The sequence below is a fragment of the Alosa pseudoharengus genome, unplaced genomic scaffold (assembly GCF_046254945.1).
Source record: "Alosa pseudoharengus isolate Yale_2024_CS ecotype anadromous, Long Island Sound unplaced genomic scaffold, YU_APseudo_1.1 YU_APseudo_1.1_scf_8, whole genome shotgun sequence".
Lineage (NCBI taxonomy): Eukaryota > Metazoa > Chordata > Actinopteri > Clupeiformes > Clupeidae > Alosa > Alosa pseudoharengus.
Window position 1 is genome coordinate 2,221,581 of NW_027468870.1, and position 26,253 is coordinate 2,247,833.

Here is a 26,253-nt window from a genome sequence, read left to right on the forward strand (position 1 = left end):
AAGAAAACTATTTTAAAAATGTAGGCTATGTTTTTGCTTTAACTTTATGCACATAACTGTGATTGGTCAACTCGCTCTGTGTGTTGAGCCGGCTGCTTCAAGCAACCTGTGGGTAGTAGCATCATACTAGTTCGCTAACATAAGCTTTGCAAATAAACTCAGACATATTTTGGTTACAATTACGGGGTTATCCGATTGTAAACTGTCTATCTGCCAGTAACGTTTTGAAATGAACACTTCGTATCGCCAACGAGCAGCAGTAGGAGTTCGTTCTAACAACCTTTGCGGTGGTGAGCGACGCAGACATAAGAGACACAAAACTTTGAAAGCTTTACGCCGACGTAAAGGCAACTGCATTGTGTCGACGCAGAAGCAAAAATTCTATTCACATCAGTGAGAGTGTTTACGTCGTATGCATCCACACACAAATGTATGGGCGTACAAATAGCAGTCGCTTTCAAAATAAAAACAACGATATTGATTTGCATGCATTATCTCTATGCTAGGCTCTTGACTATTGTTCTTTCACGGACCTTACGCGGGCCGGTCAGGGAAAGCCCACGGGCCGGATGTGGCCCGCGGGCCGTATGTTGCCCATGTATGTTGTAGACTAACCATATCTTGACCTGTTTTATGCAGTTAAGAGAGGTTGCAAGAAGGTTTGTTGCACTTTATGTTCTGTAGCCTATTATTAATAACTAAGTGAGAACTTTGTGAGAAGAAGTGCTTTGTCAATTTTTAAAAAAAAAATGTAAAGTATATTTTTCGGGGCTTTTATGCCTTTAATGCGACAGGATAGTGGAGAGTGACAGGAAGTGAGTGGGAGAGAGAGTCGGGGTGGGATACGGAAAGGACCACGGGGCGGGAATCGAACCCGGGTCGCCGGCGTACGGTGCAGGTGCCCCAGCCAGTTGCGCCACAGCTAGGGCCTGCTTTGTCAATTTTTGACCTGCCCCGCCCGCACCCGCGATATTTTCCGATCAAGCTTACCCGCACCCGCCTGACCCGCAGGTAAACACGCTGGTGTCCACGGGTAACGGGTTGACCCACGCAACACTACTCAGTAGTCTATAGTGTGTGTGTACTCCTCAGTTGTCTATAGTATGTGTGTATTCCTCAGTAGTCTATAGTATGTGTGTATTCATCAGTAGTCTATAGTATGTGTGTACTCCTCAGTAGTCTAGTATGTGTATATTCCTCAGTAGTCTATAGTATGTGTGTATTCCTCAGTAGTCTATAGTATGTGTGTATTCCTCAGTAGTCGATACTATGTGGGCATTTGATACTCTCTGGGCTGAGCATCCTTGACTGCATTGAGGCTGCTGAGCTACATCTGGACCACTAGCTCCTCATCATGGACGTCCTCACAGCTCCTGTTTTATTTGCAGTGGATATTCAGCAAAATTAAGGAGAGTTAATGAAGTGCAAACAAACTCACAGCCGACACCATCATCAGCATTTGAAAGTCACATCTCAAAGCATCCATGTTCAGGCTCCATAAAGCAGGTGAATGGACAGGCTTGTTCAAGTGACTGTCTGTTCAGGATTATGAGGTCTATTCAGATGGCCACATCTCCCTCTCTCTCTCCCTCTCTCCCTCTCTCTCTCCCTCTCTGCCTTTCTCTCTCTCTCTCTCTCTCTCTCTCTTTGCCTTTCTCTTTCCCTCTTTCTTCTCACACTGTCACTTCCGCCTCCTTCTTGACCCCTCCCATACCTATTCAAACAGTCGCCTACACACACACATACACACACATACGCAAAGACACACACACATACGCAAAGACACACACACATACGCAAAAACACACACACATACGCAAAGACACACACACATTCTAATGCTTTCAATTGGATCTTGACATGGGAAGAATCACAGATGTAAACATTGATGGAAGTATGTTGCAGGTGTAGACAGGTTTAGACAGACACACACACACACACACAACACACACACACACACACACACACACACAAACATGTACAGTAGAGGTATACCACATGAAGAGGGGAGATTTCAATTGCATTTAATTGTATGCATTGTATGGTTTCCATCAACACACACACACACACACAATTATCTTCCACTGTCTATATTCAGGGCACAGAATGCAGTTGGATCAATAGAAAAAAAACTATTTTTTCCTTTACTCCCTTTCTCTCTACTCTCACCCACTCACCCCCCTTTCTCTCCCTCTCTCTCTCCCTCCCTCTCTCCCTTTCTCCCTCTCTGACTCACACAGAGGCCCTAGTATGCCCCTACCTCATTTGGGGTTTCTCTCTTTGATTACTAGACAGAGAGGGAAAGAGGAAAAGGAGAGGGGGAGAGAGAAAGGGAAGGAGAGAGAGAGGTAGAGAGAGAGAGAGAGGGAGAGAGAGAGAGGGAGAGAGAGAGAGAGATGGGAGAGAGAGAAAGGGATGGAGAGAGAGAGGTAGAGAGAGAGAGGGAGGGAGAGAGAGAGAGAGGTAGAGAGAGAGAGGGAGGGAGAGAGAGAGAGGGAGAGAGTTAGAGAGATGGGAGAGAGAGAAAGGGAGGGAGAGAGAAAGGGAAAGAGAGAGAGAGTTAGAGGGATGGAGAGAGAGAGGGAGAGAGTTAGAGGGAGGGAGAGAGAGAGAATTAGAGGGATGGAGAGAGAGAAAGGGAGGGAGAGAGAGTTAGAGGGAGGGAGAGAGAGAGAATTAGAGGGATGGAGAGAGAGAAAGGGAGAGAGAGAGAGTTAGAGGGATGGGAGGTTCTGTCTGGCGTGCATATAATGAGGCTTGCTGCCTGAGAGCAGAGCTGGATGGGAAGTGAGGGGGAGTTGACTGGTGAAAGCCCCTCCGCCCCCTCCCTGTCTGTGACTGTGTGTGTGTGTGTGTGTGTGTGTGTGTGAATGTTAAGATAAGTGTGCGTGTGTGTGCGTGCGTGCGTGTGTGTGTGTGTGTGTGTGAATGTTAAGATAACCCCTGTGTCGGAATGTAGGGTATCTGATGGTGACCCCTTGGTGACACCAACATAAACATGGCAAGGTTTTAGGGTTCTTGGTGACACCAACATAAACATGGCAAGGTTTTAGGGTTCTTGGGGATACCAACATAAACATGGCAAGGTTTTAGGGTTCTTGGGGATACCAACATAAACATGGCAAGGTTTTAGGGTTCTTGGGGATACCAACATAAACATGGCAAGGTTTTAGGGTTATTGGGGATACCAACATAAACATGGCAAGGTTTCGGGGTTCTTGGGGATACCAACATAAACATGGCAAGGTTTCGGGGTTCTTGTAAGCATGTCTTATCTCTTTTAAAACCCAAATGGTTAGATGATCACTGGTGGGTGATCTTGTGATGTTCTGAGGGTGTGTGTTAAAGGTATAAGAACTGGTTTCAAGATAGATAGATAGATAGATAGATAGATAGATAGATACCCCAAGGGGAAATTCAAAGGGAAATTCACCCACAGATGTGTGGGATTGTTACTTGACATTTGCTGTGCCAGTCTCCCGGTGTCATGAATAAAGCTGCAGTCTCACACCAGTTGTCTTGGAGTAATTATGAGCACATAAATGGCAACGAGGATGGGATTACCTGTCTCTGAGGCACAGCGAGGAGGACCAACGGCGCAGGACCCCAACCTTGTCGACTGAAGGGAGATCTCTGTGATCTTGGGAGAAGGCCGTCATCAGCAACCAACACTGCTTTGCGGCACCCAGCCTGGCCAGAGGGAATCCTCCTGTGTCTCGGATACGGTAATGACCATATACGGTAATGACCATATACGGTGGTCACAGACAACTTGGTGGTGAGTCCCTGATTTTACACTTTTTTAGCTGGTAAAATAGAGAAGGCCTGTCCTAGGAGATGAAAGGAGATGAAGTCAGCATCCCCACCTTCACTGACTGCATGTGAGGGACGCTTGAATCCCTTTCTCCAACAGCAGCTACCTGTCCTCCCCCGTCCATCTTGACCTCACTGTGGCCATGGGCGTCTGCAGACTGTGCACTGTGCTTTGCTGGCTTCTCCATCTCTAAAGCTGCTTCCTCCAACCTGGCCCTGAGACGGCCCTGAGACGGCCCTGAGACGGCTGTGAGACGACTGTGAGACGACTGTGAGACGACTGTGAGACGGCTGTGAGACGGCTGTGAGACGACTGTGAGACGGCTGTGAGACGGCTGTGAGACGACTGTGAGACGGCTGTGAGACGACTGTGAGACGACTGTGAGACGGCCTTGAGACGGCCCTGCTGCTGCTTGGCATGTTCCTTGTGTCTGACTTTCTGCTGAGCTGGGCTTCTACGAAAGGTGGAAGCTTTGGGTTTCTCACTACAGCTTTTAATATTCACGCTCAGGGATTTTAACAGGCCAGAGAAATGCCCACATGCCCCAGGACTATAGCAGTTGTAAACACAAGCTGTATCTCTCTAATCAAGTCCTTGAGCAAGACACCTAACCCCTCACTGCTCCCTGAGCGCCACTGTTGTAGCAGGCAGCTCACTGTGTCGGGATTAGTGTGTGCTTCACCTCACTGTGTGTTCACTGTGTGCTGAGTGTGTTTTACTAATTCACGGATTGGGATAAATGCAGAGACCAAATTTGCCTCACGGGATCCAAAGAGTATATATACTGTACTTATACTTATACTATATACTTATACATTCTGCATCTGGAGTTAATATTCTTAATCTTATTATCAACTCTTGTTTTCAGCCCCATGCACATTCTGTATGTGAATTAGAACACATAGGATCATTTGCTCCTCCGCCAAGTGCTGTTACAATAGTATCTATGCATACAGTATGTTTATATATATATATATATATATACAGTATCTATACATACAGTTTACATTTATTTCATATATATTTTATATTATATTTTAAAGCTGCTTGAAGTAATGAGTGTTTGACAATCTGTTTGTGGAATGTGTGACAACACTGTCTGGTATCTCATAATGAGCCATGCTCCATCTTCACTTGCACTATGCTCTCTCTCTCTCTCACCATCAGTATCTTCCTGTATCTCTGTCTCGCTGTATCTTTAACTCCCACTCTTTCTCTCCCTCTGTCTCTCCCTCTCTCTCTCCCTCTCTCTCTGTCTATCTCTCTATCATTGTCTCTACCTCACTGCAGCAGGGTATTCTTTCACTTTTAATGATGGTGCTCACTATGCCTGCATCATGGAGAGCCCTTCTTGCCACCTCTATTCCTTTAAACAAACCATTTCCCTCCTGCTTTCCTCTTATTTGTTCACATCTCCCCCTCTCTCTTTCTCTCTCTCCCTCTCTCTCCTTCTCTCTCCCCCCCCTCGGCGTCTTTCTCCCACCTGGTCCATATGGGGCTCAGCCCACAGATGGCTTCTCTGTCACGTCTGAAAGTCAGCTCCAGCTCCAGCCTCAACTCTACCCCATCACCTCCACCCCTCAGAGACTCAGGTGAGAGAGAGAGAGAGAAAGAGGAAGGTGGTGGAGAGAAAGTGAGAGAGAGAGGAGAGAGAGAGAGGAAGGGGGTGTTGAAAGAGAGAAAAGTGGTGATGATGAGGGGAGAGAGACAGAGGGAGGGAGAAAGAGAGAGAGAGATAGAGGGAGGGAGGAAGAGAGAGAGAGCGCAGAGTGAGTGGGCAGGAGAAACCCCCTGATGTTCAGAATTCACCTGCAGAAAACTCCCTCTACCCACCCCCGCTTTTCTCATCTGTATTCTGCATCTCTCCTCCTCCTCCCCCTCCTCCTCCTCCTCCTCCTCCTCCTCCTCCTCCTCTCTCTCCCCCTCCCTCTCCGTCTCCTCCTCCTCCTCTCTCTCCTCCCCCTCCTCCTCCTCCTCCTCCTCCTCCTCCTCCTCTCTCTCCCCCTCCCTCTCCGTCTCCTCCAAGAGAACCGGCATCAGAGTGCTGCGCTGGCGGCCATGGCCTGAACGCCATTAGATCACTCTGTTCTCATCGGCTGACTCCAGTCTCATTGGATGCAGACAGAAGAATGCCTTCGTCATGCCATCAAAATTACCTGCTGAGGAAAATCAGAATACAACTTTACAACTTTACAGGTGTTAAAAGAGGAAAACAGGGGAATAAACATGGAAATTAAATGACTAATATGTTTACCATACAATTATGTTGTTGAAATAAACTTTAATGAACTCTAATAATACTGAAAATGGTCTTTATATTGTACATAATATCAGCATCAGGTGAGGTCCTTTGCAAAGGGATGAATCTTTCCTACATGTGACTTGTGAGTGTATGCTAACAGTGGAAGGGAAATGGAGCTGTTCTCCTTTAAAAGGCTGTGCTGCAGCCATGTTGCTAGGGAAATGGAGCTGTTTACTCTACCATTGGCTAAAACTGTCCCATTTTACTCCTGTGCGGTGACCTCCCTACCTCTCTCTCTCCCTCTCCCCATCCCTCTCTCCCTCTCTCTTTCCTATCTTTCTCTCCCCGCTCTCTTTCTCTCTCTCTCTCTCTCACCTCTCTCTCTCTCTCTCTCTCTCTCTCTCTCTCTCTCTCTCTCTCTCTCTCTCCATCTCCCATCCAGTCCCCTCCTACTTCCCGCCCTTGTCCAGAAAAGGGCAGCTGCATGAGGAAGTGTTCTCGGAGGAACGTGCTGTGATGTCATGCTGCTGCTTTCACTGACACAAAGACAAGCATGCTCTTTGTTATACATTTCAAATAATGCTTTACACCTTTTTATATTTTTCAGATATAATTTTGGTTAAACATTACCTAATTCTGTTACTTACAGTACAGTACAGTAATTCTGTTACTTAGTGTAGCCATTAGAACCATACTCATTTCTCTGCACAGACAATAACTGGTCGGTGATGGGGGATGAAGCCGTAGGACGAGGACTTATTTCTGTAGACATCTCTCCTTCTTTACCCAGAGATGCACTGCCCCCTGCTGGCTGTGATGTGCATGCCATCCAAAGCTCCACTCAGCTGCATGCCATGTAAGCAGACAGAGTGCGAGCAAATGCAGGGTCTTCATGAGATGCACATTTAATCATCCACACTTCTCTGGGCTCATGCCAGCCATGCTCTGGAGCCTGTTGATCTGGTGCCCCCCCTCCCCCCCAATATGTTCAGTCTAACACAACAATGTTTCATTTGTGAGAATTGTGAATTTGCCAGATATTTACTAATTTACCCCCCTTCCCCTCCCCTCCACCCACCCACCGCCTTCTCAACACATGACTCACAGAGGATGAGTCACCGCTCTCCCAGTTCCATTCACACCTCTCCACTATATCCCCCGAGAGAGAGAAGGAGCACGAGTGGGCGAGGGAAGAAAGGAGAGCGAGAGCGAGAGAGACAGAGAGAGAGAAGGGATGACAGAAAGAGGGATGGAGAGAGAGAGAGAGAAAGAGAGAGAGAAGGGATGACAGAAAGAGGGATGGGGAGAGAGAGAGAGAAAGAGAGAGAGAGAGAGGGAGAGAGAGAGAGAGAGAAGGGATGACAGAAAGAGGGATGGAGAGAGAGAGAAGGGATGACAGAAAGAGGGATGGAGAGAGAGAGAGATATCATGCATACAGACACTGTTAAATGTGTCATCTACATAGATATTAACAGAGCCATGGCAAATATTAGGTATCAGTGTTAAATTGCATCGGCAATCAGTCAAGTTACTGTAACACCCTTATATAATCTTTCAAAATGTATCTAGGTTTTTCTTGTTTTATGTTTCCCCTTAAATTGGGCTACCAGTTTTCATTACCAGCAAATATAGTTTTCATTACAAATATTAAAGATAAGATAGATTGATTGATAGATTGATTGATGGATAGACATTAATATTTTGTGGATCGAAGACAGTATTTCAATAGAATCAGTAAAACTAGGCCGCTATTTGAATTCCATGCCCCATCTCGCCCTTGCAGTCCTGCTCAGAAGTTAAGATGTGGAGGTATTCATCACTCTGTGTAAAACTGTGTGGGCAAATTATGAAACAATATAAGAGTAATGTTACATGAAATTGTGAAGAATTTGAGGATTTCATCATCTACCAGTACATAATATCATTAAAATATTCACAAAATGTTACATGTTTTTAGAAAATTCAGGAATTACATTACAGAGAGAGAGAGTAACATTTTAGGAAGCAAAAAGGTAACGAAAGATAATTTTCCATTAGATCCTTGTGGTGGATTGTGACGGTTAGCAGCTGTCAAGTGTTTTATTCGCAAAAAGTAGCTTATGGTGTAGCCTAGCCTACTGTCTACGAGAACGCAGGCTAAATACATACATACTGTACCATACAATACCGTCATCCATACATACTGTACCATACAACTCTACAGTCATCCATACATACATACATACTGTATCACTATGCAGTCATCCATATAGAATAAGCAACTATTTTACCAGAACAGTTTGTTCTAATTTGTCTCGTGAAATTTACTTTTTCTGCTTGAAATTAAAACAGGATAGGCTAAATGTGTGCAGCTTAGTTTCATATGGCAAAATAAATTGTATTAATTGTATTAATGTGTGTCTGTCTTTATGTTGTATACTATATGTTTATAGTTTTTTCCTGAATGCTTGAACACTAACCGTGATTCTTATAGCACAATTTCTAAAACGATTAATTTATATAGCAAAACCATTCACTGAGTTTGCAAAACTAAAAGCACAAACACTGCTTTGCACTCAGTATGCAATTTAGTAACACACAATTTGCTGTAGGTACAATCCACTGCACAGCACTTTTTTTTGTGGAACTGTAAACACAACTCACTGCTTTACACTCAATTTCCAAAAGATCAACACACTCCTATATCTATACACATGTATGACTATTATTTACACTATTTTGCCAACTCTCTGGCACACTTTCTCATGTGAAAACTGTTTTAGATTATTAGTTCACTTTGCAATCAGCCTAAGCACTATAAATAAGCCACAGGTAATGTACTCCCTCTCACTTCTTCACCTCCTTGTCCTCTTCCTCTAACTTCACCTCCTTGTCCTTGTCATCCTCTCCCTCTCACTTCTTCACCTCCTTGTCCTCTTCCTCTAACTTCACCTCCTTGTCCTTGTCATCCTCTCCCTCTCACTTCTTCACCTCCTTGTCCTCTTCCTCTAACTTCACCTCCTTGTCCTTGTCATCCTCTCCCTCTCACTTCTTCACCTCCTTGTCCTCTTCCTCTAACTTCACCTCCTTGTCCTTGTCATCCTCTCCCTCTCACTTCTTCACCTCCTTGTCCTCTTCCTCTAACTTCACCTCCTTGTCCTTGTCATCCTCTCCCTCACTTCTTCACCTCCTTGTCCTCTTCCTCTAACTTCACCTCCTTGTCCTTGTCATCCTCTCCCTCTCACTTCTTCACCTCCTTGTCCTCTTCCTCTAACTTCACCTCCTTGTCCTTGTCATCCTCTCCCTCTCACTTCTTCACCTCCTTGTCCTCTTCCTCTAACTTCACCTCCTTGTCCTTGTCATTCTCTCCCTCTCACTTCTTCACCTCCACGTCCTCTTCCTCCTCTTCTTCCTCCTACTTCTTCACCTCCATGTCCTATTCTTCAGCCTCCTCTAATTCTTACTCTTCTCACTCTTCCTGCTCCCTCCATTGTACCCATTGTACCTGACCTGTGGCTTATTTATAGTGCTTAGGCTGATTGCAAAGTGAACTAATTATCTAAAACAGTTTTCACATGAAAAAGTGTGCCAGAGAGTTGGCAAAATAGTGTAAATAATAGCCATACATGTGTATAGATTTGCTAGGAGTATGTTGATCATTTGGAAATTGAGTGTAAAGTATGAGTTGTGTTTACAGTTCTGCAAAAAGAGTGCTGTGCAGTGAATTGTGCCTACAGTTGTGCAAAGTGTGTGTTACAAAATTACAAACTGAGTGCAAAGCAGTGTTTGTGCTTTTAGTTTTGCAAACTCAGTGAGTGGTTGTGCTATAAGTATTAATAGTTTTAGAAATTGTGCTATAAGAATCACGGTTGTGTTTAAGCATTCAGAAAAAAACTGTAAACACCACTGTTTAATTAACCTAATGCTTAAGGCATGTAAGAAATATGCAGTTTATGAACTATCCTTATTGTTTAATTCTGTGTCAACGTTCAGAGAGAAGACATGCAAGACTCCTTTCTGAGAGAAAGTCTATAATCTTCGTGTAAACCGAGTTTTGAACAGAGAAAACAGAAATAAGTTAGGCTTATTATACTTAAGCAGGGTTTATAGGGTCTTTATAACTGAAACCACGATTCAACAATTATTTTTTATTGTCGTCGTTGTCCTCAGAAACCCGTAGTAGTCTCCTTCCACCCAACCACTGTTTGGTTAGTTGCCTATGTAATTTCTGAGCATGACAGCAGTGCACCGCATTGTTCATGAACGCGTAAAGTTTGACCCTGCCAAGTTGCCGTATGTTTCTGTTGGATGCAGATCGATGGAGACCCGAGGACGAAGATGGCGGAGGAGCTAGACAGAGTACGAATATCCGCTGCAGAACTAAGAGCAGAGGCTTCAACATTAGTTACTCGTCGAGGGAATGTCAAAGGTAAGAGGGGTGTTCTCCAAGTTTATTATTCATATGCCAATGACGACCACTGTAAACTTACTTTTTAGAAGTTTAACTGTAACGCAACAAAGTTGCTAGCAAGACAACTAGCATTAGCTAGCTAACGTCAGTTTAGCCATATTGCACTTTCGCTGACCAACAAGTTAGTGAGCTATCGCTAGCTCTCTTTATAAGCTAGGTAGCTTTGCGCTAATGTTAGCAGTCTCATGTGGGCTCTGCCGCGTTTGTTTTGAAAACCTCGCTACGCATAGTGTTCCTCTCTCTACCGCTGTGCATTACAGCGAGGTTACGATTAGCAAACTTAGCAGACGTCAATTAGCCTACCTGTTTACTGTTAATATCATATACCGATGATGTATGCACCGTGTAGCCAATATTTAGCCATTGTCGTTTATGTTGACGTGGTTTGTTGATTTTGTACCAACTAGCCATTTTGTGTATCTTGTTATAAACTCACACCCAACTATCTAAGCGGATGGGAAATAAAAGTTAAGGCTAATCGGCTATTGACAACGTTAACGTAACGGTTAGTGATAGCTAGCAAGTTACGTGTTATGAAGTTGTTATTGTACAAACAATAACCAGCTAACTACGTATGTGTTATTTAAACGCCAACTTTAAGTGATTGGGTTATCTTTTACTAAGTTATGTTAACGTATCTGCAACCGAGAAATCTCGAAGGGACTGCAGTTTATACGTTCTTAACGCTTTTAACAGCTATCAGTGATCTACACAGGCTGCTTTCAATCTTGGAGGAAACTCGGAGCAACTTTGTAACTAGAGCTAGCCAGGTCAGCGCTAGCTAAATCATCTGCTTATCAACTTTCAGGAAGTTTGAAATGTGTGTAGCTTTTATTCTCTTAACATCTACAACACCTACATATTTTGTAAACATATTGCAACAGTTGTTTAGCATACTGCTCTTGTATAGCACTGTAGGTTTTTATGTATTAGAGTGTTTCTCAAACTTTTTCAGACCAAGGACCACTTAACCAATAAATTTTTTTAAAAAAAAATCACGGATCACCTAGCAAAAAAACAAACAGTAGATCATTCAACAGCATATTACACAATAGGCCTACTCACTGAACCACCTTGGTTATTGTCTTTGCACCTTGCTTATTGTGTCAGAGGATTCGTATGATTTAACTGGCGTAGCTCACATTGGCATGTTGCAGAACTGTTTGGATCCACATACAAGTTGATTCAATATTGCAAACGACTCATCTATATTATATTTATCCATGTCTGCTCGCGGACCACTTGGGATAGCTTGCGGAGCACCAGTGGTCCCCACCACCACACTTTGAGAAACACTGCATTAGATGTAACACTACCCTCCCAAATGTTCCATGGGTTTTCGTTCAGTCATTCAACTTTACACCGAGCTACAATTAGGACAAGTGTCCCAGGGTTCTGTGGTACCTTGACCTCCCCATCAGGAATAAGACTATCGGTACTCCTGGTCACGAGCAGCGCACAGGCCCAACTCTACAGCTAGGATTCTACTCTGTAGCTTCTTATGGCGTACTCTGAGTGTAGCTTCTTATGGCGTACTCTGAGTGTAGCTTCTTATGGCGTACTCTGAGTGTAGCTTCTTATGGCGTACTCTGAGTGTATCTAGACGATCTTTGCCAAAGGCTTGTTTGTGATTGCAGGTTATTTGTTTGTTAAAATTTCGACAGCCTAAATGTTTAACTAGTTTATCTCCAGTTTAATTTCAACAGTATGGCTCGAGTGGGGTTGGTTAAGGATATTATCATATTTCTGTGGCTGTAATTTTGGGTGTGCTGCATTCCTGTCTCTTTCCCCTGACATGAATGGGATATTGGAATATTGATGTTTAACAAATCAGCCATTGAAATTAGGGGTTTGCCCCAACGACACGTTCTGGCGGTAACCCAGCTGCATGGCCATGTTGGAGGCACTCGGCGTAAAGAACTGAATGAAGTACAATGGAGTATTATGCACTTTGGATACCTTAATGATTATAACCATGTCTAAACAAGAAACAACAACAGAACAACAGAAAAGCTCATCAAAGGCACAATATTTCGAGAAATTACGGTTTATTGGCAGCGCAGATCCATATGAGTTGGGTGAGGGAGACGCAATACCAAGTCCAACCACAAGCGTCCCCCTTTCTCTGATAGATTCTGGCATTATTCTCCCTTCACCCTGGTTTTTTAATAACTTTTGGAAGTCGATACCTACTCCAGATGTTTTTCCCGGTCTGACCTATTGGTACAACCTAAAACACGGCAATAATTAACCATTTTCCTTGACTATGTAAGGGATTTACTTCAGTGCCTAATGCTTTCTAATGAGGCGAGTATCTCCAATATGGCGACGTCCCGATCTGATGACACGCCGTGCAAACCCCTAATATAGTTTGTTGAGTCGTCTCTGAGCTAGCAAATGTAGAGAGATTACTAGCAGTGCAGAGTCCTAGTGGCGTGGGTCCAGAATACCACAGCTCATGGCTGTCGCAGAGATAGGGCTGAGCGATATGGCTGAAAACTGTATCACGATATAAGTATTTCATATCAGTCGATATAGATAATTATTGATTTAAAAAAAAAAATCTATTTCAGATAAGGACCAGAAGGATAAAAAGTTCAATTTAAACACTTTTATTTTAAACTTAACCTTCCTCTGATTTTAATCACCTCAGTTATCAATTAAAGCAAACGGGGAAAAGAAATAGCAACACAATCATGAAAAACACTCAAATAAATAAATGTGCACACAAGTCTGAATGAAAAGCAGCACTGGTTGAAGCCTGGAAATATTATAAACAAAGCAGCTTAATTTGCTAGTTTATCAAAGTCTACTGGTTAGACTGTTTAGTTTCCCCACGTGTGTTTAAGTTTCAAATGAATACCTTTTCTTTTTGGGACAGGCCCGTTTGAGACTTGGAAAGTAGCCTACTTTTCCATTTGCATCGGGATTGAGATTAGAATTTAGCAGTCAATTTGAATGCAACAGTTTTGAACAAATTCGTGCAGCTTGCTAATAATGCTAACCGGATTTAATAGCAATTTAGCCAGTCGTCTTGCACGATTGTGAATGTTTGGATTACGTGCATGCTGAGGAGGGATGCGCCTGTTGGGAGGGAGAGAGAGAGAGAGAGTGTGTGTGTGTGCACGGAGCAACGACTCATTGAGAGTCTGTGTTGAGGTAGGCTACTTCTATCGCCTAATCTGGTAGAGTTGCACATAGCTACAATGCAAGATATATAATGCCTATTTATTTATAGGCAACTTAAGGAGGTGTGTGTTGCTTTAATTATCGAATGTTCTATCGAACATATTTTTTATTGATATCGATTACATGTCTATTGCGATACATATCGCTATCGTTTTATCGCCCAGCCCTACCCAGAGATGAATAAATCACCAAACCTAATAAATTTTAATTATCCCCTGTGACAATGGATTTAGTACATTTAGAAGCATAACTGAAGCACCAGGCCTTGTGGGATTGTGTTGACTGTACTTGGCTACTGCAGGGAACAGGGGTGTCCTACCCCCAGCCTGTCTTCTTTTTGTGAATAACTGTTGCTATGTTAATCTCACATTCCTTGTCTGATCATTTCAAATTCAGTGATGACTACAAATATTTGCTGGCTCAACTAGCAGTGTGTAGGCCTATTTATATATATTTGCTGGGTAAACTAGCAGTGTGTAGGCCTGTATACTGCTCAAAAAAAAATAAGGGAACACTTACAGTTTTCCACAATTGTTAAAAAACATTTTTTGAAACCTTCCAGCCTTTTCTCCATTCTCAAACTACATTCACAGAATGTCTGACAGTTATTGCAAAATAAAACACTCGCCTCAAAAGTTTTACTTGTGCTCAGAACCAAACAGTGTCAGAGTACCGATCCAGTGTATGATTGAAGTGTTCCCTTAATTTTTTTGAGCAGTAATATATACTGTATAGGGCAACTAGCAGTGTATAGGCCTATTTGTATATATTTGCTGGGGCAACTATCAGTGTATTGGCCTATTTATATATATTTGCTGGGGCAACTAGCAGTGTATTGGCCTATTAATGTATATTTGCTGGGGCAACTATCAGTGTATTGGCCTATTTATATATTTCCTGAGGCAACTAGCAGTCTATTGGCTTATTTTTCAGGATCTTTCTGTTTCTCTGCTCCTCACCTGCTCCCATGTGCATCATGTATGTCCCTTAATGGCAGCTGTTCTGTTTCCTCTCTGCAGAGGTTCGAGAAGATAAACGGCACAAGCAGCGCGACGGGAAGCGGCCAGATATGCAGCGCTATCAGCCGAGCGCAGGGCACAAACGCAAGGACAGCGTAGAGACGGACGACCCGCAGCAAGCCCCGTCTCAAACGGAACAGTCGGCTCCAGCAGTGGACGAAGCCATGTCAAAGATGGACATGCCAGTCTTGGGGACTGACCGACCTCACAGCAATGCCAAGCACAGGGCGCACAGGGACGCCACCCACCAGGAGGACGATCTGCTGTCGGATGCTGACCTTAGCAACGTCAGCTTTGAGAGCGGAGGCCCGGAAGCGTCTGGCAGGAAGGGTGTCGTTGTGAAGGATGGCCAGGGGTCTGACCCAGGGCTGCCCACCTCACCTAAACATGCACGCAAAGCACGCAAGCCTGACCGCCAGATATACCAGGCGGGGGGACGCAGGGAGAAGGGCGGTAAAGACTCCGCTCCAAACCACAAGGACTCTGAGAAAGGCGGCGTGGACGCCGAGGCCTCGGGTCCCAGCGGAGAGATGGAGAAGGGCAGCAGGGAGGCCTCGGGTCCCAGCGGAGAGATGGAGAAGGGCAGCAGGGAGGCCGAGCTCGGGCACAAGGACGGGGGTGGACGGGAGTCGGAGCGCGCCGTGAACGCCGCGCCGCCTGGGGACCGTGAGGACAGCAGAAGCGCCGCCGAGCCGCAGAGCAAAGGAAGGGACGAGAGGGTCCGGGGCCGGGGCCGGCACAGCAAGGACTCAAACAGGAAGCAGGAGCCAGGACGACCGAGAAGAGACGGAGTACCGTCAGCGCCAGGCGCGCCGCTCGAGGACCTGGCGTGTGTGGACACGCTGGCCAGTAGAGTGGAGAAGCTCAGCGTTGGTCACAGTCGTGGCGTGGCGTGCGACGAGGGAAAGAGGGGAGGGGACAGCGAGGAGGGACAGGACAGGAGGAGGCGTTCTGGCAACGACGGCAGGAAGAGTCGAACGAGCGGGGCTGGAACCGAAGTCACCTCAATGCCGGAGGGGGGCAACAAGAAGAGGGATAAAGGAGGCCGCAGAACGAGGGGAGGGGACAGGACGGCCCAGTCCGAGTGGACAAAGAGCGAGCCCGCGGAGAAGGGGAGGAGCTTAGCCGTGACTCCAGAGGCAGGCGCACCCAGACAGGCCAGAGACTCTGCTCGCCAAGCCAACGACCACATCATCAGGGCCAGAGACTCTGCTCGCCAAGCCAACGACCACAACATCAGGGCCAGAAGGAGAGATGTGGACGCAGAGCGGCTCGCGGAGGATGCTGACCGCAGCAAAGCCAACAGGACCAAGGCAACCACGGCGTCCAAGCGCTACTCTAAATCGGACATCCGGCGAGCTCGCAACCGGACCTGCAGCACCAGCTCAGCCAGTAGTGTCACCAGCCTGGATGGCCCACTAGAGGGCGATAGACGCAGAGCACCGGCTGGTGATGCGGGGTTGGGTGCTCGGGATCGAGCGGAGACGGGGAAGTCCTCTGCAGCGCAACCTTCTGCCCACAGAGCAGCGGGAGAGAGGAGAGATGGAGGCCGACCCAACGCCAACCACCGCCGGCGACGCAACAACAGGGACATGTCCTCCTCCGACTCCCTGGAGGAGTCTCACTGGGAGAAGGGGCACCTTCGGAGAGCGAGGGCCAGCGACGGGGACTGGAGCCCAGAACGCACCCCAGAGAAGTCCGTCGGGGCTCAGCGAGGGGGATCCGTCTCCGCGGGGGGACGAGGAGGGATCCTGAGGGTGGCGGTGGACAGGCAGACGGGTTCCACCCGTGGCGCCCCAGCGCCCGCAGACGCCCCGCCGGGCAGGAGGCCGAGTGAGGCACCGCGCGGGCGTGGCAGGGGCATCCTGGTTCTGCCAGCCCACACCGACATCACCAGGTCGCCCGAGCCGGGACCCAAGCTGTTCGGGGGGGCGCGGTGGAGCCGGGGGAGGGGCGGCCGTGGGGGGGGCACCAGGAGGCTCTGGGACCCCAACAACCCCGACCAGAAGCCTGCCCTGACTGCCCGCGGTCAGCTGCCCCCCCCGCACGGCACCGCCCAGCCCCCCCTCTACATGCTGCCCCACGGCGGCTACGGCCCGCTGCACTTCCACGACACCGACGACGAGGCCGCCGGGAGCCCTCCCGTCCACAAGGGGGAGCACTTCAAAGCCCACCCCAACTCCGCCGTGGCCTACTACAAGTTCCAGAACTCGGACAACCCCTACTGCTACCCGGTGCCAGCCGACGCCTCGGGCACGCCCCCCCGCTACGCCTACCCGTACGCCGTGCCCTACGCCGGCGACATGTACCCGTCTCCGCCCCACTACAGCTCCTACGGGCCGGGCGCGCAGGGCGGGCACCAGACGGGGCCGCCGCTGTCCCCAGAGGAGGCGGAGGAGCAGGCGCGTGGCGAGCTGGCCAGGATGCTCAGGGCTGCACTCACACAGGAGCTGCAGCTCAGCAACCTGCTGTCCAGAGACCACGTCAGCCTGGACGGCCTGGAGCGCATGGCCCAGCTCAGGTCAGTACCGCACCGGGTCACAAAACACGCTCGGGTCAGTACCGCACCAGGTCACATCACACGCTCGGGTCAGTACAGCACCGGGGTCACATGACACGCTCGGATCAGTACAGTAGAACGCTTCACATCACATGACACGCTCGGGTCAGTACAGTAGAACGCTCGGGTCAGTACAGTAGAACGCTCGGGTCAGTATAGTAGAATGCTCCACATCGCCGGGGCACATCAAACTCAGTGGGCTTGTACTACTAGGCTGATGAGGAATAGAAGCGTCTGGTCCCAGGCCTGTCTGTCTTTGTGAAGGCATAGGCTAGGCTTGTTGCTCGGTAGTTTCTTGTCCAAGAGCAGATGATGTTTGTCCAGTTGATCCAGAGTAAGCCCATCTTCCTCGAGTCTTTGTGGGCAGAGGTGAAGAATAATCCTTAATGGGTCACCCCACTCCCCGTATATTACTCTGCTGTATTTGCATTGATATCTGGACCATTACGAAGCAGCACGCGGGGAGCTTTGCTATCTGTGCCTTTGGCTACTGAAGCAGCTTGCTGAACCTGACTGTTGATTTAAGTAACCCTCCTGTATGCTTGATTTCCCATCATGCATTTCACTCATGGACTTTTCCAAATATCGTTCCAGGGCGGAGCTGTTGACCATGTACGAGCGAGTGCTCCTGACCGACATCGAGTTCTCTGACTCTCAGAATCTCGACCAGGCACTGTGGAAGAACGTGTTCTACCAGGTGATCGAGCGGTTCCGTCAGATGATGAAGGAATCTCCCGCGGACACACCTGCTTATGTGCGCAACATGCTCTTCACCGTGCTGGACGAGGTGTGGACACACACACACACACACACACACACACACACACACAAAACATGCTCTTCACCGTGCTGGATGAGGTGTGGGGACATGCACGCTTACACACACACACACACACGCCCACAAACACATGCTTACTGCAGGTTAACATTCACACACACACACTTCTGCATCTTTCTTCTGTGATAATGATTTGCTGATGCAATCAAGAGCTCACTGAAATAGCACCAACCCTTGTGTTTTCAGGAGCAGTTCATTAATGCATTATTGAGTTGTGTGAGTCTTAAGGGAGCAGTCTAGTGATAGTGTGTGTAGCGTTGAACCTGTTGCTGGTGGTTGAACTGTTGAAGTGTGTGTGTGTGTGTGTGGTGTGTGTGTGTCCTGCAGGGGGCAGTGTTCTTTGACGCGCTGCTGCTGAAGCTCCAGACGGTGTTCCAGTTTAAGCTTGAGGACTACATGGATGGCATGGCCATACGATCGCGCCCTCTGAGGAAGACGGTACGCACGGCACGGCAAACACCAACTCATTTACGTAGTGCTAACCACGAGGGCTGTGAGAGCGCGCGAATATTGTGTTTCCTATTTCACACTCTCCTTCTCTGTGAGAGCGCGAGACTATTGTGTTTCTTATTTCACACTCTCCTTCTCTGTGAAAGCACGCGTCTATTGTGTTTGTTTTTTACTCTCCTCTGTGAGAGTACGCAACTATTTTGTTTGTTTTTTACTCTCCTCTGTGAGAGTACGCAACTATTTTGTTTATATTTCACTCTCTCCTTCTCTGTGAGAGCACACGTCTGTTTATATTTCACTCTCTCCTTCTCTGTGAGAGCACACGTCTGTTTATATTTCACTCTCTCCTTCTCTGTGAGAGCACGCGTCTGTTTATATTTCACTCTCTCCTTCTCTGTGAGAGCACGCGTCTGTTTATATTTCACTCTCTCCTTCTCTGTGAGAGCACGCGTCTGTTTATATTTCACTCTCTCCTTCTCTGTGAGAGCACGCGTCTGTTTATATTTCACTCTCTCCTTCTCTGTGAGAGCACACGTCTGTTTATATTTCACTCTCTACTTCTCTGTGAGAGCACGCGTCTGTTTATATTTCACTCTCTCCTTCTCTGTGAAAGCACGCGTCTGTTTATATTTCACTCTCTCCTTCTCTGTGAGAGCACGCGTCTGTTGTGTTTATATTTCTTAAATGCATGTCCCCCTTCACTGTCTCCTTCTCTGTCTTCCGCGTGTGTGTAGGTGAAGTATGCCCTGATCAGTGCCCAGAGGTGTATGATCTGTCAGGGCGACCTCGCCAGGTACCGGGAGCAGGCTACTGATTCTGCCAACTACGGCAAGGCTCGCAGGTCAGTTGGTGTTACAGCATTGCCAACTACGGCAAGGCTGGCAGGTCACTTGGTGCCAACTACGGCAAGGCTGGCATGTCAGTTAGTGCCAACTACGGCACGGCTGGCAGGTTAGTTGGTGCCAACTGCTGCAAGGCTCGCAGGTCAGTTGGTGTTATAGCACTGCAGGCCACTGATTCTGCCAACTACGGCAAGGCTCGCTGGTCAGTTGGTGCCAACTACGGCAAGGCTGGCTCAGGCTCAAGAGGAAATGAAGGCCTTCCCAATAATGCTGCTATTTATTTAGCACATGCTTTATCCAACATAACGCTCAGCACAGATGCATATTTGCTTATGCCCTGGGGGTGGAACTACCGTAGAGCACCAGATGAAATGAGAGTTTATTTTATGCTTCAGTGAATCAGAGCTGATTCGATGACTGGCAGTGGGGTTTTTAAGGGGGGCTTTGAGATGGGTCATTCCACGTCATGCCAACCAGGGGCCATGCACCTAGGTACCAGGTGTACCTATGTTACCCAGGAGACGCACTGTTAAATTACTTTTAGGTAAGATCAATACTTTCCAAGTTACAGACAGTTTTACTGGGGGAACTTTTGTCAAAGGTCACAAGCCCATAGTCAAGAACTAAACCATGTAGGAGGCTCAAATTTTGTATGCTGGTCCATACATAGGAATAGTATGTAGCAAAATCGTCACGTTTGGTCTGGATGATCCTGCATGGTCATAACTGTCCATCAAAGTTGCTCAAAATTTTATTGGAGTTCTGTTTAGGCATTCAGAAGACATTTGTACCCAACATAGGCTCTTGATTTTTGTTCTTTTTGAGAAACACTCTGAGACCTAAGAGTGTGGGCCCTGGTTGAGTTGACGTGGAATGACCCAGATGTATTCATCTCTGCATTGCGTGGAGGCAGACCTTTTGGACTGAACTTGGACCCTACAACTATCCAAACTATCCCACAAGGCAATGACTAAACTAGGGCCGCCGCTATCCTATTATGCAATAACTAAACTGTGGCCGCCGCTATCCCATAATGCAATGACTAAACTGTGGCCGCCGCTATCCCATAATGCAATGACTAAACTGTGGCCGCCGCTATCCCATAATGCAACGACTAAACTATGGCCGCCGCTATCCCATAATGCAATGACCAAACTGTGGCCGCCGCTATCCCATAATGCAATGACTAAACTGTGGCCGCCGCTATCCCATAATGCAATGACTAAACTGTGGCCGCCGCTATACCATAATGCAGTGAATAAACTGTGGCTGCCGCTATCCCATAATACAGGGCTCCAGACTAACTTTTTGCACTGGTTGCACTGGTGCGCCTAACTTTTTTTTCTTAGGTGCAGCAGCACAAAAGTTAGGTGCACCCAAATTTTCAACCACATCGCATTTAACACCGCAGCAGGTTCTTTTTTTCCTTAATTACTGTCCTATATAGGTTGTCCTATGACTTATGATTTACAATTCTACAAGAAAAGTAACTTCATGAAGTGTTGGTGCTTTAAGTGCTTCACTGAGCTGAAATTTAAACTTAAAACATCTCAAGATGAATTAAATAAAAAAAACAGTGAGTAAATTAACAGTGCACGTCTTTTAAGGGCTTTAAACTGCACATCTCATGGCTCAATGTCTTACATACTATCCTTCATGATCTTTAGGCCTTGGCTAAACCAGCTCGCCATAGCATCTTCCATAGAAATGTATTTGAGCACAATTTAAAGAGATGCTCCAAGTAGCCTGGGGGATTTTTATGTGATTTTGCAGTGATGATTGCAATAATCAATTTACAGCCCCACAATGCAATTCACTTTTTAATTTTAGTATTTTTAAATTTTCAATAAGAACATCACTATGGTTAATGCGGTAACGAAATGGTAGGCCTATTATTATAGGCTATTGCAATGACTTGCCATGCTCGATCTAAATGTGTCCATTCAATTCACCGTACACAATGACCACAGTTATACATGCAGGGAATATTCGGGCTTTAAATGTAGCAGCGATATTCGGTTTGCGCCAAATACCGGATTAAATTGACTGATGCCATCAGAATGAGTTTACACAACTCGCGCGCAAAACAAATATTGCTGTTGAAAACCGGGTTACTCCCTGCATGTAACTGCGGTCAATGACTCTCCTTTTCGGCGATATCTGTATCTGTCGTTCGGGAAGGCCTTGTATGTATTGTTCACAATTTTAAGACGTCTTTTCATCTGCAATGACTCCTATAAATTTGGCGCAAGTGGCATTTCTGTACATCGGGTTTACGTTCAAACTATTTTTCTGGTGAATAATTATTTCGGACTGAACTTGGTGAAGGGAAGTTTTACTAGGCCTATCGTAGGCAACGATAAACTTGATCATCATCTCGGGCTCGTCTGATCGGTTTGCTGCTGCCAGCCGCCGAAAGGCAGTGGGGAGAGGGGACATTTATCTCGGCCTATGTGACCACACTGTAATGCAACTACATCCACTCTGTTTATCTGACGGGTCTCTGACCTCTCTCTCTCTCTATCTGCAGCACACGCATTTTCAAATTTACACACAGGCACTGGGCCACAGCCAATCAGAGGGGAGGTCCCGCCCTTCACTATCTGTGATTTGTTTAAACCACGATATTGGCCAAATATGTGTCTGTTATTGAACCAAAGGTAGAGTTTCAATGCGGACACTTTTTCCTCTCTCGAATAGCTGGTTGCACCGGTGCGACCTCCGATTTTTTTTTAGTCGCACTTTTGAAAAATTAGGTCGCATATGTGACCAAATTGGTCACACTCTGGAGCCCTGTAATACAATGACTAAACTGTGGCCGCCGCTATCCCATAATGCTCATAGCATCCTGTGTCTGTTCCTGTCTACAGCTGGTACTTGAAGGCCCAACAGATCGCCCCCAAAAATGGCCGTCCGTACAACCAGCTGGCCCTTTTGGCTGTCTATACGGTGAGAACACCACACCAGAGCACCCACACACACACACACACACACACACACACACACACACACACACCAGAGCACTTTTATATAACTGGCTATTTGTTTTAAGGACATGTTTGTGCATGCCTGTAGGCAGCTACTCTGAAGTAGTCAGAGTCCAAGGCGATTCAAAACGAGTCAGAAAAGTCGAGACAGGACCCATTTAAAATTTCAGTGTCCACCACTCTTGTTCATCCAAAACAAACCAGAAAAGGGACTCAAAGTGATAAATACCGGAATTATCCTTTAAATACTCGATAATGTTAATTTGCAGTGTGTGTAGCCAGAGTCTGATGGCTGCTGTGCCTCATTAACGTGTTGGAATGGGCTGCTTTCATTGCAACGTTTTAACTTTGCCGGCAGAAAAGCATATTGAGGTTCTCTGTGTGAATGTACTGTAATGATTGGCTAACGTGTACCATGGACTTACCTGGTTCATTTGGCTTTTTGAAGTAGAGCTCATTTCCTTTTAAGTGGGTCTCTTCACTGCAGCCCCTTGCTTTTTCCTATGTTTAGTCACTAATTGCTCGTTTTAGTTCTCAATTTTTGAGAAAAGGGCTGTTTGACCATTTCAACTTGTAGCTATTCAACATCCTCATGTCCATTTCATTGACCCCCCCCCTGCCCTCTTGTTACCCCCCCCCTGCCCTCTTGTTACCTCCTTCCTGTCTCTCTCTCTCTCTCTCTCTCTCTCTCTCCCCCTCCCCCCTCCCTCCATCTGTTTTTCTCCCTGTTTCTTTCCCTCCATCTCTCTCTCTCTATCAGAAAAGGAAGTTGGATGCTGTGTACTACTACATGCGGAGCTTGGCTGCCAGTAACCCGATCCTGACGGCTAAGGAGAGCCTGATGGGGCTATTTGAGGAAGCCAAACGCAAGGTTAGTTACTGTAGACTGTCCACACACACACCACCATCCAAACGCAAGGTTAGTTACTCTAGACTGTCCACACACACCACCATCCAAACGCAAGGTTAGTTACTCTAGACTGTCCACACACACCACCATCCTAGCAGCAACACCCACATTCATTAACATTTTGCAAAACATTTAATTATGATGAATGGAATGTTAATTTAAGGCTCCAAGCATCTTGCAATCCTGCTGAACATGTGTGTGTTTACGTAGTTTAGCCAAGTGGCGTCAGCAGCACAGATGTTGATGTTTACAGCTCCCTGTGTGTGTTTACGTAGTTTAGCCAAGTGGCGTCCGCAGCACAGATGTTGATGTTTACAGCTCCCTGTGTGTGTCATCACTGCTGAGTCAGCCCCCATAAGAGGGCCATTCACCCCGGCAGCCAAATGAGCTCTAATGTGGGGGAACCAGGGCTGATCGGAGCTCTAATGTGGGGGAACCAGGGCAGTGCCAAATGAGCTCTAATGTGGGGGTACCAGGGCAGTGCCAAATGAGCTCTAATGTGGAGGAACCAGGGCAGTGCCAAATGAGCTCTAATGTGGGGGAACCAGGGCAGTGCCAAATGAGCTCTAATGTGGGGGAACCAGGGCAGTGCCAAATGAGCTCTAATGTGGGGGAAACAGGGCAGTGCCAAATGAGCTCTAATGTGGGGGAACCAGGGCTGATCGGAGCTCTAATGTGGGGGAAACAGGGTTGATCGGAGCTCTAATGTGGGGGAACCAGGGCTGATCGGAGCTCTAATGTGGGGGAACCAGGGCAGTGCCAAATGAGCTCTAATGTGGGGGAAACAGGGCTGATCGGAGCTCTAATGTGGGGGAAACAGGGCTGATCGGAGCTCTAATGTGGGGGATACAAGGCTGATCGGAGCTCTAATGTGGGGGAAACGGGGCTGATCGGAGCTCATGGCTGTGAGTCTGCAGGTGTTGGTCTTTTCACAGGTGGAATAGGCTTCTGTAGCCTGATGTGACTAATACTTGATTAACACATACATGCATGGGAAGAACATTTGAACACACAGGAAGAGAAATAGAAAAGTTCTTCCTTTTCTGCTTTCTGCCTGTAACTTTTGAGATTCTGCTGTTGAGGCTTTGACCTTCCGCAGGAGCGGAGTGCTCCGTAGGAAGGCTCCTGGTAAGAGCAGGGCCGATGCTGCCCGTAGGAAGGCTCCTGGTAAGAGCAGGGCCCAGGCTGCCCGTAGGAAGGCTCCTGGTAAGAGCAGGGCCGATGCTGCCCGTAGGAAGGCTCCTGGTAAGAGCAGGGCCCAGGCTGCCCGGGTGGAGTGAGTCACCAGCAGGAGGCCACGTTGTGTTTTCATGTTTTTCAGAGTTAAAGAGGGGAAAGCATGCGGGGGTAGAACCAAGAGACCTTGCTGTGTGTGTGCTTACTTCACATGACTACACACAAACACATACACGCACACACACTTCACATAAGTACACACACATGCACACGCACTTTCAAAGATCAGTTCTTTGTTTGTGTCCACTTAGCCTGGAGCACCACTAGACACAGGAACTTGAATGGTAGTAAACTTCAGAGCTTCATCCGGTAACCGGGGATCCCTGCCGCATGTGTGCCGCATGTGTGCCAGATGCGTGCCAGATGTGTGCCACATGCTTACTAGATGTGTGCTAGATGTGTGCCACATGCCTGCTAGATGTGTGCTAGATGTGTGCCACATGCGTGCTAGATGTGTGATAGATGTGTGCCACATGCGTGCTAGATGTGTGCCACGTGTGCTAGATGTGTGCCACATGCGTTCTAGATGTGTGCCACGTGTGCTAGCTGTGTGCCACATGCGTGCCAGATGTGTGCCACGTGCGTGCCAGATGTGTGCCACGTGTGCTAGATGTGTGCCACATTGTGCCACGTTGCGTGCTAGATGTGTGCCACATGCGTGCCAGATGTGTGCCACGTTGCGTGCTAGATGTGTGCCACGTGTGCTAGATGTGTGCCACATGCGTGCCAGATGTGTGCCACATGCGTGCTAGATGCGTGCTAGATGTGTGCCACATGTGTGCTAGATGTGTGCCACATGTGTGCTGTGCTAGATGTGTGCTAGATGTGTGCCACGTGTGCTAGATGTGTGCCACATGCGTGCCAGATGTGTGCCACATGCGTGCCAGATGTGTGCCACATGCGTGCTAGATGCGTGCTAGATGCGTGCTAGATGTGTGCCACATGCCACAAATGTTTTCCCTATTTATTTACGTTATTTTTGATATTTTTCGTGTTATTCTTAGTCCTTTTTACTGCTAAGTCAGCTGAAACGTCGTTGACGTTTGTCCATTGGGAGCTTGATATGGCTAGCTTTTGCCCTAGCTGAGCATCGGACATCCTTCCATCCATCCGTGAGCGGTGCTGCACTTCACTGTCTGGTCGAGGGGATCTCTCGGGACAGCTGGACCAGGGCTACTCTGCGGGAGATCTGCCGTGGCCGCCGAGCTGTTGCTGACCTGCGAACTGCCATGCCAACTGCAGACTAACCTCTGACATCCATCCATACGTTAACGGTGCACTTCACTGTCTGGTCGAGGGGATCTCTCAGGACAGCTGGACCTAGGCTAGCTAGCTGCTACTCTGCGAAAGATCTGCCGTGGCCGACGAGCTGTTGCTGACCTGCGAGCTGCCATGCCAACTGCAGACTAACGTTAGCCTAGCGGTGAGGAGCTGCAGTCTCACGGAGTAAAAGACGGTCGCTGTTAGAAGTCCACCGAGTTGCGGATCTACACAATCGCCCACTACTTCAGACTGTGCTTCCAGTGATCTCCAGACTGCAGTCTACAAGGCCTAACGTTAACGTGATCTCCAGACTGCCAGTGAATTCACCGGGTTGATCATTTGCTAACGTTAAAGAACTTTGTTGGCATAGCCTATCGGTTGTGAAGACACTCTGTGCAGTTTTCACGGATCATCATTGCCCTTGGACATTTTCAGCTGGTTTGGAAATTGGAC

General features: G+C 47.3%; 1 protein-coding gene across 3 annotated transcripts in view; it reads left to right on the forward strand.

Annotated features, from left to right (window-relative positions):
* The first annotated feature begins 10,361 nt into the window (after positions 1 to 10,361).
* smg6 (SMG6 nonsense mediated mRNA decay factor) overlaps positions 10,362 to 26,253 on the forward strand; it is a 42,877-nt gene continuing 26,985 nt past the window's right edge. For 2 of the 3 annotated variants that reach the window (XM_076275159.1, XM_076275160.1), the window contains exons 1-7: positions 10,362 to 10,464; positions 14,715 to 17,235; positions 17,869 to 18,061; positions 18,440 to 18,550; positions 19,297 to 19,403; positions 22,275 to 22,353; positions 23,152 to 23,262. In XM_076275159.1, coding sequence (XP_076131274.1) covers positions 10,374 to 10,464; positions 14,715 to 17,235; positions 17,869 to 18,061; positions 18,440 to 18,550; positions 19,297 to 19,403; positions 22,275 to 22,353; positions 23,152 to 23,262 — 3,213 coding nt within the window. In that variant the 5' untranslated portion in view covers positions 10,362 to 10,373. The remainder of the gene's footprint in view (positions 10,465 to 14,714; positions 17,236 to 17,868; positions 18,062 to 18,439; positions 18,551 to 19,296; positions 19,404 to 22,274; positions 22,354 to 23,151; positions 23,263 to 26,253) is intronic. The other variant, XM_076275161.1, reaches the window with a different exon arrangement.